Source organism: Oryctolagus cuniculus, chromosome 6 (assembly GCF_051225735.1).
Source record: "Oryctolagus cuniculus isolate XC-2025 breed Fujian yellow rabbit chromosome 6, ASM5122573v1, whole genome shotgun sequence".
Classification (NCBI taxonomy): domain Eukaryota; kingdom Metazoa; phylum Chordata; class Mammalia; order Lagomorpha; family Leporidae; genus Oryctolagus; species Oryctolagus cuniculus.
The window spans coordinates 86,445,795-86,458,333 of NC_142872.1; the positions used below are offsets into that span (position 1 = coordinate 86,445,795).

Sequence of the window (12,539 nt, forward strand, 5' to 3'; positions counted from 1 at the left end):
TGCGGAGGTTTTTGAGAATTCACCTCCAGATTCCTTAAATTAGGAAACTTAAGAGAGGAGTGGGAGTGCAGCAATGACTTTTGGCACAACCCCAAACTAACCCACAGATTTTTTTTAAAGATTTATTTTATTTATTTGAAAGACAGAGTTACAGATAGAGGTAGAGACAGAGAGAGAGGTCTTCCATCCACTGGTTCACTCCCCAGATGGCCGCAATGGCCAGAGCTGCATCGATCCAAAACCAGGAGCCTCTTCCAGGTCTCCCACGTGGGTGCAGGGGCCCAAGGACTTAGGCCATCTTATACTGCTTTCTCAGGCCATAGCAGAGAGCTGGATTGGAAGAGGAACAGCTGGAACTAGAACCGGCTCCCATATGGGATGCCAGCACTTCAGGCCAGGACTTTAACCCGCTGCGCCACAGCGCTGGCCCCTAACCCGCAGATTTTTAAAGGTGAGCCTTGGGGCAGGTGTTTGGCATAGCAGTGAAGACATTGCGTGGGACACTTGTACCCCGTATTAGTTCAAGTCCCAGCTCCATTTCCAATTCCAGTTTCCTGCTAATGTGCACCTGTAAGGCAGAGGAGATGGCTTAAGCACTTGCATCCATGTCACCTAGATGTGAGACCCAAACTGAATTCCCATATCCTAGCTTCAGCATGACCCTGGATGTTGTGAGAATTTTTGGAGAGACTTAGTAACTGGGAAATCTGTTTCTCTGTCTTTCAAAAAAAATGTAATGTGAGTCATTAGGTATAATTTCACTTTTTAAAGAAGTTTTATTCTTTTAATAACTTTTATTTTTAGAAATAAGAAATTCGGGAGAGAATCTTCTCCTCTAGATTAGAAGTGAAATTAATCCTCTCTCTCATTTCATATGTTGAACATTCTGATAATGAAATTGCTAGAAGTAGAGATAAAGACCCCATTCATACAGAAGAGAGGAGACAGAGAAGGGCTGAAATGTGATCTCACCATTCCCTGAACCACTTATTTCCAAAGATCTCATCTCACACAAAAGACAGAAGGTTTGCTCTGTCTATGCCTCCCACTGGGAAACAATAAGCTTATCATTTCCTGGAAAATGACATGAAAACAGATATCACTTTATCAAAATTCAAGCACCTTTAGGGATAGAGAGTAACATCAGTTGAGTACACCTATGAGAGTAGTAACTGATTCTTCAACCCGATGGGAGATGTCTTCCTCATGCTTACCCACTCTCATTCCAGTCTCAAAATTTCCAAAGCCAGGAATACCTATCAATAAACACAAGACAAAACACCTTAAACATAAATGGACAATAGAGTTTGAGCCAACTGCAAGGTCTAGTCTGCCTGACCAAAAAAAAAAAAAAAAAATCAATGCAGATAATAAATTTTTTTTTGACAGACAGAGTTAGACAGTGAGAGAGAGAGATAGAGAGAAAGGTCTTCCTTCTGTTGGCTCACCCCCCAAATGGCCACTACGGCTGGCGCGCTGCGCCGATCTGAAGCCAGAAAAGCCAGGTGCTTCCTCCTGGTCTCCCATGTGGGTGCAGGGCCCAAGGACCTGGGCCATCCTCCACTGCACTCCCGGGCCACAGCAGAGAGCTGGACTGGAAGAGGAGCAACTGGGACAGAATCCGGTGCCTGGACCGAGACTAGAACCCGGGGTGCCGTTGCTGCAGGTGGAGGATTAGCCTAGTGAGCCGCAGCGCCGGCCATCAGATAATAAAATATTACTGATGTCATATGGTGCTGGAGGAGTTGGTCTTTTAATATCCTTGGATACAATAGAAATCATCCACTTGCAATTTTGTGTATAAATTCTTTCTCAGTCATACTGGACTTTTCAGAGTCCTCACATCTAGCTACAGCAATTATGTAAGCAGCCAGATTTTTTTTTTTTTTTTTTTTTTGACAGAGTGGACAGTGAGAGAGAGACAGAGAGAAAGGTCTTCCTTTGCCATTGGTTCACCCTCCAATGGCTGCCACGGCCAGCGCGCTGCGGCCGGCACACCGCACTGATCCAATGGCAGGAGCCAGGTACTTATCCTGGTCTCCCATGGGGTGCAGGGCCCAAGTACTTGGGCCATCCTCCACTGCACTCCCTGGCCACAGCAGAGAGCTGGCCTGGAAGAGGGGCAACCAGGACAGAATCCGGCGCCCCGACCGGGACTAGAACTTGGTGTGCCGGCGCCGCTAGGCAGAGGATTAGCCTAGTGAGCCGCGGCACCAGCCAAGCCAGAATTATTATCTCTATTGAACAGATGATGAAAAGTTTGGAGAGGATTTTCTCAAGGTCAGCTACTTAGTAGCAACAAGAGACCATAATTCAGACCTCCTGGATTCTCATATTAGGCCTTTCTCCAAACCACTTTATCTGCTGAAAGCACTAGGTAAAATCTGAAGGACATAGAAAAAAATTTTAATTTAAGAAAATTTCGCTGATTTAATTCACTTTTTAATTAATTATTAGTTCAAAATATTTTATATAGCTTCATTTTTAACATACTTTTATGAAATGAATTTATCATCATTCCAATATCCAGTATTTCAGTCTTTTCTATTACTAATAATCAATCCATTGGTAGAAAGAATAGCCTATACATAAGCTAAAGTTTCTTCTCCCAAAAAAAAATGCACAGTGGCTGAGGATGTGAACTTGCTATCATTAACTTTTGACTCTTCAAGTAATGTGAATGCCAGGGCAGTCCTCCTGTATTCTTCATCAGGTCAAAGCACACGGAGACTCTAACCTCCATCAAGGCAGGGTCCTCATTGGACTCATTGAACTCCATAGCTCTAATTGACAGGCTGGAGGTGGAGATTCAGAGAGGGAATGAAGGAGAGGGGAAATAACTTCAGTGTGTATTTAACCTCTCCTGTGTGTTTGACATTGTGCTGGACACTTTTCACACCTTATCTCATGGGGAAGCAAAGGCTGAGGTAGTTCAGCAATTTTAATTTAAATTTTTCTGTCTCTCTGCCTAATTTAAAAAAAACAAATAAAAGACTTCTGACTTGGACAAGCCTATTTAAGTAACATTTTACTGCCTCACTTTATAGATGCATATGCTGGAGCTCCAAGAAGTCATCTGATTTGTCACAATTAGTCAATCATTAGTGGTAGGGCCAAGACCAAAAATCAGTATGGGAATGCTCCTGACTCCTAAGGGTCTAGATGTTTCCGTAACAAGCATCCTGACAGAGTTGTCCTGTTGAGGCTGTGTTAGTAAAGGTCTTATCCCTGAAGGTGAACACTTGAGCTTCTCTCCTATCACTCAGGAGAGACTGCGTGAAGGCACTCCAATGAGAGGAACAAATGGGTACTGGAATCCGGAGGTCTTGGCCAAAGACCTCCCCTTCTCCAAGCAAAAGATAAGTGAAGTAGATTATGTAATTCCAAGTGAATTTTCATGTCAAATTTTTGCGTGCTATTCCCTGAAGCTTGAGTAAAATCTCCTTTAAGTATTCCAGAAAAACTCGTGAGTTCATACTGGGCAAAGCCATCCAAAACATGTTGCAACCAACCCCAGCCAGTCCGGCATGCTAGTGTCAAGAGTAATTACACAATCAGGAATCCCACAAGGGAGAGAACATTAGGCAACAAGAACCAGGGCCACTGAATCCCTGTCACTTCTTCCCAGCAATAATTCTTCCACTGCCAACATTAGAGGGTACCAGTTAGTCAATTAGCTTCCTTATGCAACTTTAAATTCTCCAAACAGAGCCATCAACTTCGCACATTCTGTTCCTTGCGCATAAACTTTGACTCCTTCTCCTGTATGTTTGTCCTTTTGACAACCCCTTGCATGCTCAGATTTCTGGTTCAGGCATCGTCTTCCCCACATCTTTCCTAAAATTAAATTAGCTGTTCCTCTTCCAAAACCTGTGCTCCTTTCAAATGGCCTACTCCAGCTGCTTTGCCTAGTGTTGTGGAAAACATTAGCATGTAGTTGTATTCAGTATTTGTTGAATGAATATAAAATCCACCTTTTTTTTTCCCTTTAACAGTCTTTTTAATAGGTAATTCACAAACACTGCAAACATTTTTGAACCACACAAAAAAATTCAGTGAAAAGTAGATCCCTGCCCAATTCCATCCCTTCAATATCCATTGTTTCCTCTCAGATTGATTATGCACATGCATATTTAAGAATATTCTGTGATTTTTTACACATAGCAAACATTTACAATATGAAATAATTACTATATAAACATATATACATACAAGTATATGACATATAACCATATATAATATATAACTTAAATATCTCTTTAGACACATAAGCTGTTTTGTTTCTCCCTAACGCAAGTCAGGCTTCTTTCTTCAATCACGAGTAGTGTAGTATTCCACCGTAGAGAACACCATCATTTACTTCCCAATCCCTGACACTTCCATTAAGACCCCGTCCCAAACAAAAAACGCCATCGCCCCACCCCAGGCCCGAGCAGCTCCCACATCTTCAAACGCCCCCTCAAAACCCAGAGGGGCTCCCTGCACCGAACGCCACCTGCGCCTTCCCGCCACGAACGCGGCGCGTGAGGCGGCGACGGAACCGAACGCTCCCGCCCCTCCCCCCGCGTCTCAAGGCCGCCGGGGTCGCCAGCTCAAACGAGCCGGAACAATCGGCGTCCGGCCTTGCAGGCGCGGGGCGGAGGGGGAAGCCAGGCCGCGGCCGGCTCGGCGTGGGGCGGGGCTCTGGCGGGACTGGGCGGGGCTCCGGCCGGCGGGGCGCGGCCGAGGTGCGGGGCTCCTCCCCTTTCCTCCCGCGGCGCCGGCGGCCGCAGCACTTCCGGGTCGGCGCGGAGGCGGGGCGGAGGCGCCGCGGCGGCTGTTATTGTTCGGCTGGGCTCGGCCGGGCGCTGTCTCCTTCGGCTCGGTGGTGTCAGTTTGTCCGGCTTCCTCTCGGCCCTTCATTCCCGGCGGCTGACGGCGGCAGCGGGCGGAGCCTGGCGTTTCGGGGCTGAGCGGCGCCGGGGTGAGGGGCGCGGAGGAGGAGCAGTAGCAGGAGGAGGAGCCGTGTGCCCTGGCACCGAGCGGCCGCGGCCATGGCGTACGCCTATCTCTTCAAGTACATCATCATCGGCGACACAGGTGAGGCCCTGCGCGCGGTCGGGCAGTGTCGGCAGCCTGTGTGCCCGGGCTGAGGGGGCAAAAACGGCGTCTGGCGGCGGTGCGGGCGCCGACTCCACCCGGCGCCTCCCTCCCGGCCGCGCAGCTCCATTTCCGCAGTGCTGGAGCTGGTGACGTGGGCACTGCGAGCGGCCGCGGCCTGGCCAGGCCCGGCCCGGTCCGCGGCCCCCGCCCTGGCCAGCCCTGCAGCCGAGGGCCGCGGCAGCCGTTTGCTGCCTAGTCTGGAAAAGTGTGTGACAGCAGGGGCGAGCCAGCCCAGCGCCGTCAGGGCCCGACGCAGACGATTGCGCCCCGGCCCCAGGCCCGTTCGTTCTTGCGTCCCTTCGTGGTCTCCCCGGGAAAAGGGAGGGGGGAGAGCCGAAGGGGAAGGGACCGGGGTCTTGGTTTTCCTTACCAGCCCCACCTCCTCCAGCCAGCACGCTTCTACCCTAGGCCTGTGCTAGGCGCTCCCTGATGTGGGACAGACAACTGAGAAGGAGAGAAGAAAGCCTTTAAAAAAAAATTGTTACTTAACACTTTCAAGTCCCGAGTCAGCATAAATCCCATCTCGTTATTTGACAGCTAGGGAATCCCTTTCAGGGTCATTAAAGTTCTGTCGACTTCTACCACGTGTGAACGGCTTGATTGCAGTGTTGCAGGGCTGGGGTGTGTGCAAAAATGTGTGTCTGAGGTTTTAGATGGGCCTGGGGGTCCCAGCTGCTAGTTTTCAGGTGACCTCATGTCCATGTGAAATGCAAGGAAATTCGATTATTCTTACTCTAAATAACATCCTGGCGTGTTTCACAGTTAAGCAAACTCATCATAACATAGTGTTTAATACCTGTGATTTTGGCGTTACTTGGAACCTAAGAATAAACCCAAAGCTTGTTCAGGTGTTACAACTATTAATATACGCGGGTCTGATTTCAGTGGGGACTCTTGCACAACTTTGGACCCTTTGCACAATTTTGGAAATGTGAGCAACAGCAGCTTGTGGTTGCACTAATGATGTAGCATATTCTGTAAGTAACCAGGGAAGCCCGTTGATTGCTGCCTTGAAGTAAAACTTTGTGTTATAAATATGGATTTTTGGCAAGGATTTTTGGTGTGTGTATTTATGGAAACTGAATGGTTTTCTATGTAAGAAAGATCCCACGTATAGCAATGTTTTGCAAATAGTTAATTGTACATTTATAAACCTTTAATGAATGTCATGTATTTTTAAGGAGAAAGGGAAAGTCTAAAGCCTTCTGGCAAAATTTGATTTAGGCTGTCAAAACAAGATTCAGGCTGAGAAAGATGTCACATTAACTATTTTTTGTAAAGATTTATTTATTTTATTATTTGAAAGGCAGAGTCAGAGAGAGGCAGAGTCAGAGAGAGAGAGACACCAGATTTGAGAATTAGAGAGGCATGACTGTGGCCATTGGCTATCTCAGCAGTAGTGAAGATTCAAAATTAGACTTTGCAGGTTGCCTTTTTAAACCTTTTTTTTTTTTTTTTTTTTAGCTTTTTAATTGAGGAAATAAAGTATTGTGCAGGGAGGAGTGGGGTTACAGATATTAACAAGTTGGGTGCTCTCTGCTCTTAGAATTTGCTCTCATCCAAAAACAGTCCCTAGGCAGTTGAAAGGGAAGACACTCTTTTCTGGCAATTATTACTGTTCCAATCTAGTTCAAGCACTGAATACTTGACATTAGACTGTATAAAGCACCATTTTCTCCCCACTCCAGTTCAGCCAGTATAGTTTGCTGTCAGCTTAATCTTCCTGAAATGTGGTGTCCGGAGGCTATTCCGCTACTCGCTCACATTTTTTAGTTTGACCCTCAATGAACTGCACATTTTAGCTTTTATCTGTTTTTCCTGGCATCTCTCTTGCTATTTCCCCACGTTGCTTCTGCCAGTGAGATCCAGTGGCTGATTTCTGTGGCTTTAGCTGGCACCTGCTTCTCTCTGTGTGGAGTGTCTTTTGCTACAATCTCTCCCTCTGGGAATTCTTTCTGTCTTTTGAAGGCTAACGGGGTCTTCCATAATGCCTGAAGAGTAAATATATAGAGATTTTATTATGTGCCAAGATTGTCCGTACATCCTGACTGGAAGGCACTATTCCCTTTCTGAATTTGTGCTTCTCACTTTGCCCCGAATGAGTTGTTTTATAGGTACTTGATGTGGGCATCTAAATTTGATTATGTGCTGCTTGAGAAAAGATGCTTTGTATGACTGTTTCAGGAATTGCCTACTAAAGAGAAGGCGGCCCTATGAAATTAATGAATGAGGACCCAAACCAGTATATTCCTTATTATATATTAGTAACTTGATAGAAACTTTTTAGCCCAATTCTGTCACTTTTTATTGACTATAGCCAAAATCCATTATCATATTTCTTCAATTCAGACTATATCCATAGTTGTAAGATACACTCTATGTGACCCTCCACCTAAAAAAATATATTGAATCTGTTCTGTGAGATCCTTGAGTTTTTTAAAAAGTAGTGTGAGAAACATACATGTTAGAATGAAGGGACTCATCTACATTCCTGTTTCTTTCTGTAGCCTGTAAAATAGTCATTCTTAGCCTTTTTTTTCTTTCAATAGTGATATAAAATAAAATAGTGAAAATACTTTGATTTCCCAAGAGAAAGGAACCATGAACATTTTTTTGTTTTCTTTTCCCATTCATAGAAGAGGTTTTAAAAACTTTTGCATGACCATGATAATACTGTTGATCTGTTTTCCTGCTGTGAGACCAAATCCAGTTGAAATGTAGCTTTAAGCTTTTCATTAGTACTGTCTTGTTTCTGAAAAATTATGTAGGATAATGTGTCAATTAAATCCAGATGGATAATTACTTTTTAAAGATTTATTTATTTAGAGAGACAGAGTTACAGACAGAAGAGACAAAGAGAGGGGTCTTCCATCTGCTGGTTCACTCCCCAAATGGCTGCAACGGTCAGAGCTGGACCCATCCAAAGCCAGGAGCCAGGAGCTTCTTCCAGGTCTCCCATGCAGATGCAGGGGCCAAAACACTTGGGCCATCTTCCATTGCTTTCCCAGACCATCATCAGGGAGCTGGATCAGAAGTGGAGCAGCTAGATCAGAAGTGGAGCAGCTGGGGCTTGAACCGATGTCTGTAAGGGATGCTGGCACCGCAGGTAGAGTCGTAACCTATGCCGCAGTGCTGGTCCCTGGAAAATGATTTTTAACAAGCCTGATCTCATAAGCAGATAATCATCAAGAATAGAGGGAAATAAAAATTCTGATAAACCTATGATTGTTGCTCCTAAAACTCTGCCATTTTGCCTCATTACTAACCCTTCCTGGCGTTCAGCCAGGTACTGAAAGGGACAGACATGATTGTATCCTTCTATCGTATCTCCTCCAAGCAACCCCACCTAAAGAAAGAGAAGTTCTATCAAAACACCTGACCAACTCCTATGCATCCAGTCTTTTAAGATAGTTACAAACCCTACTATTCCCTATTGTTTTATACTGGTCCCCGCCACTTCGTGCCCACTCTCAGTTGCATTTTGAATAATCTTTTTTGTCAGAAAGGTGTGTGATACTGTCTTAGATGTAAAGGTAGGCCATTCAGTCAGAGATTTTTAATAGTTAAGTTATGCGCCCTTAGGGGAGGTGCTGTAAATCTTAGGAGGTGATGTTTGAACAGAAATTAAAGTGATAAGAACAGATTTGCTATATGTGCAAAGAGGAATGTCTGCAGCTCAGGGTTGAGTGTCCTGGGTTAGAGATTTGAGAGCTAATTATATGTAATGAAATCTTTATTATCTTACAGTTTCATTATTTTGACATTAGGAGTCTTTTAGTAAAGCAAAAATTTTCATAACATTAAACTATATAAGTTACTACTTAATACTTTCCCAAGCTGTCTTCGCCATTTATTCCCGTCCTTCTGCTTCGGGACTATCAAAATATAGTTCAAATTAGTTGCAAAGTGAAATAGATGCTCAAAAAATGCAATCTCACATTAAAATGCAAGGTCTTACTTATTTGATGAAAATTATCTTGTAGCATTAATTCACATGCAATGTCATTGACAAATGGCAGTGCAGCAGAGTTGCCCTCCCAGAATAAAGTGGGTGGTCATCATTCACTAATAGAGAAAGTTTGGATGTGATGGTGGAGAAGATTACCAGCATAAGAGACAAAGAAGACTCAAAAATAGAGACTTGGGCAGTATACATCAACAGTCATCTGCCTGTAGTTCCCAGAGAGAAAGTGGTCATCAGTGTCAGATGCAGCAGAAGTCAGGGACTGCTGGTTAAAATGGTGGGAAGGTGTTAGTGCTTTGCCACAGTATTGGATTGAGTATTGAGTGAGGGAGAAAAAACAGTTAACAAAAGTGGGGTGTGTGTGTATGTATGTTTTAAAGCAACTGGATTTTTAGATGTAGCATGTGAAAATATGGGAAAAGTCTCAAAGACTACACACTTAGCAGTTACTTCTGGAGAGGAAAAGTAAAATTCTGTTTGTACTGGTATTTGTGAAATGGGACTTTCTGTATTTTATGGTTCATCCTGTGGGGAGCAACTCAGACTAGACTGTTACTGGAATTAAGACTTATTCTAGGGCCGGCGCCGTGGCTCAATAGGCTAATCCTCCACCTTGCGGCGCCGGCACACCGGGTTCTAGTCCCGGTCGGGGCGCCGGATTCTGTCCCGGTTGCCCCTCTTCCAGGCCAGCTCTCTGCTATGGCCAGGGAGTGCAGTGGAGGATGGCCCAGGTGCTTGGGCCCTGCACCCCATGGGAGACCAGGAAAAAGCACCTGGATCCTGGCTCCTGCCATCGGATCAGCACGGTGCGCCGGCTGCAGCGGCGGCCATTGGAGGGTGAACCAACGGCAAAAGGAAGACCTTTCTCTCTCTGTCTCTCTCTCTGTCCACTCTGCCTGTCAAAAAAAAAAAAAGACTTATTCTATGCATCTGCTCTCCCACAATATGGCGCTGGGAGAGGAGGAAACAGCTTCTACACAGCTGCCTCCAGTTCAACCAATAAACTGTAGGACCTGCTCCTGATTGGAGGAGAGCAGCGTACTCGGCATGTGGGTAGCAGAGTTGGGATTGGTGGAAGAGGACTATAAAGGAGGAGAGAGACAACATGCACCAGGAACACCTGTCTGAAGGAACACCTGTGCAGCCCCCGAGAGAGCCGGCCGGCAGTGTGCCGCTCCCCCGTGGAAGTGGGGAAAGTGGCAGGGGGAACCACCCTTCCACGGAGGTGGAAGGTACGGTAGCCAACCCGGGAAGGACCAGCAGCAAACCCGGGAAGGGCCGAGCAGACAAAAGAACAACGCAGGGTCCTGTGTCGTTCCTCCATGAAGAGGGGGAGCGACACATCCTACTATTTTTTTGGTTTTAATTTTAAGGAATAATACAAAAAGTGTTGGTACTTTTAAAAAGAGGGATATTAGAAAGTTTAAAACAAATGGTTCATCATACTTTTTAGAATTAGCGAGAGAGGAAGAGATAGAGAGGGAGGTTTTCCGTCCACCAGTTCGCTCCCCAGATGGCTGGATTGGCCTGGCCCATCTGGGAGCCAGAAACTTCATCCGGGTCTCGCACGTGGGTTTCAGGGGCCTAAGCACTTAGGCCATCTTCTGCTGTTTTACCTAGGCCATTAGCAGGGAGTTGGATTGGATGGAAGTGGAGCAGCCAGGACTCAGTGTCCATATGGGATACTGACATTGCAGTCAGGTTAAGCTGTGCCATAATGCTGGTCCCCATCTCACTTTTTTTTAATTTAAAGAAAAATCACATGTCGTATTGGTGCTTTTTTTTTTTTTCTTTAGTAAAGATCTTGGAAAGTTTAAAATAGAGCCAATGAGTGGGCTATTCTGTTAAAAACTGAGTATGAGAGGGAAGGAGTAAGAACTTTAGACTTTGTTGCAAAAACAGGTTGGCTGGTGTGTATCCACACATGAATATATTTTAAGTTAGGAGAGACCTGCTGTTGAAAGCTAAGAAAGAGAAAAAGGAGCAAAATCCCAGAGGACCTGGAGAAGTAATCAGATTAGATTCTCTAGAGCTTTCGAATTTTAACAGGAACCAAAAAAAAAAAAAAAAAAAAAAGACTCCTCCCTGGGGGACACTCAACTTTGAGTTTCTTTACATTCTTGTGAATCATCTGAAGTATTTGTTTTTTAAAAGATTCAGTTGTCTAACTCCTACCAGAGATTTTGATTCACTAAACTTGAGATAGAGCCAAAAACACTATTCATTTTATTTTATTATAGGAATAGGTTTGTTAGAGTATATTTAGGAAACAGTGGAAAAACAAGTTTAGAGTTAGTTCATTCAAGTTTTTATTTATAATCATGCATATGAAAGAGTATATATAATATATATAATTTAATAGTTTCAAAGACTAAAAATAAACACCATGCCAAAGAAATACGCATCCTCATTACATACCTCTCCCTTTCAACCAGTCTTCAACCATCAGCCTGAATTTTATATTAATCCTTTCATTGCTTTTCTTCACTTATTCATCCCTAACCCACCTTGTTTAGTCTTGCCTGTTCTTAGATGTTATTAGCTGCTTCATTCATCAAATGAGAGCTGAAATATATCAGAAACATATCTTTTAGTATCATCTAGAATACATGTTCTGCTTCTTTTGTACCTAAATTTCTGTTTTTTTCATGTTATTTTTAGTTGGTCTTTCAAGGTTTTTGGCTAGCTCTTTCCTTTTCAGCCCTTCCTAACCCAGTTTATTTGCTACTTTCTCCATCTAATATTTATATTGCATCTGAGACTTTATTTTGAACCATTGAGACTGTTTGTCCTGGTCTATTTTGTTTTTCCCTTTGTAACCTTCCATGGTTAAACCTCACCATCTCAGATAATGTCCCTTTTTCTTTCTTTTTTTTTTGTTAATTTTATTTGAGAGGTAGAGTTACAGACAGAGAAAGAGACAGAGAGAAAGATCTTCCTTCCGTTGGTTCACTCCCCAAATGACCGCAATGGCCGGAGCTGCACCCATCTGAAGCCAGGAGCCAGGTGCTTCTTCCAGGTCTCCCACACGTGTTCAGGGGCCCAAGGATTTGGGCCATCTTCCACTGCTTTCCCAGGTCATAGCAGAGAGCTGGATTGGAAGAGGAGCAGCCTGGACTAGAACTGGCACCCAGATGGGATGCTGGCACCGCAGGTGGAAGATTAACCTACTGTGCCATGGTGCTGGCCCCTCTGTCCCTTTTTCTTCTCGGTGCTCTTGTTCTTTTTGTCCCACTCCAGCATGAAATTACCTTCTCTTTTATCTCCTGACAATTCTTCTCCATTTTCTCTCTCCAGTTCTCCTCCTCCTGCAGTAGCCAATGATTTTGCTGTTTGCAGACCCTAATATTGCCAGCTCAGCTGGTTTCCCCTCTCCTTCTGGTCCAGCTGTGCTTACTGCATTTTGTTATTCTCTGTTCATTGTCAGTCTGTG

The 12,539-nt window shown here is 44.6% G+C and overlaps 1 protein-coding gene across 13 annotated transcripts in view; it reads left to right on the forward strand.

Annotated features, from left to right (window-relative positions):
• Window positions 1–4,787: 4,787 nt before the first annotated feature.
• RAB2A (RAB2A, member RAS oncogene family) overlaps window positions 4,788–12,539 on the forward strand; it is a 115,662-nt gene continuing 107,910 nt past the window's right edge. For 12 of the 13 annotated variants that reach the window (XM_089334570.1, XM_089334567.1, XM_051843285.3 and 9 more), the window contains exon 1: window positions 4,788–5,079. Coding sequence is in view for 8 of the 13 variants with exons in the window: in XM_089334567.1 (XP_089190693.1) it covers window positions 5,034–5,079 (46 nt within the window). In the remaining 5 variants the exon portion in view is untranslated. 13 annotated transcript variants of the gene reach the window in all.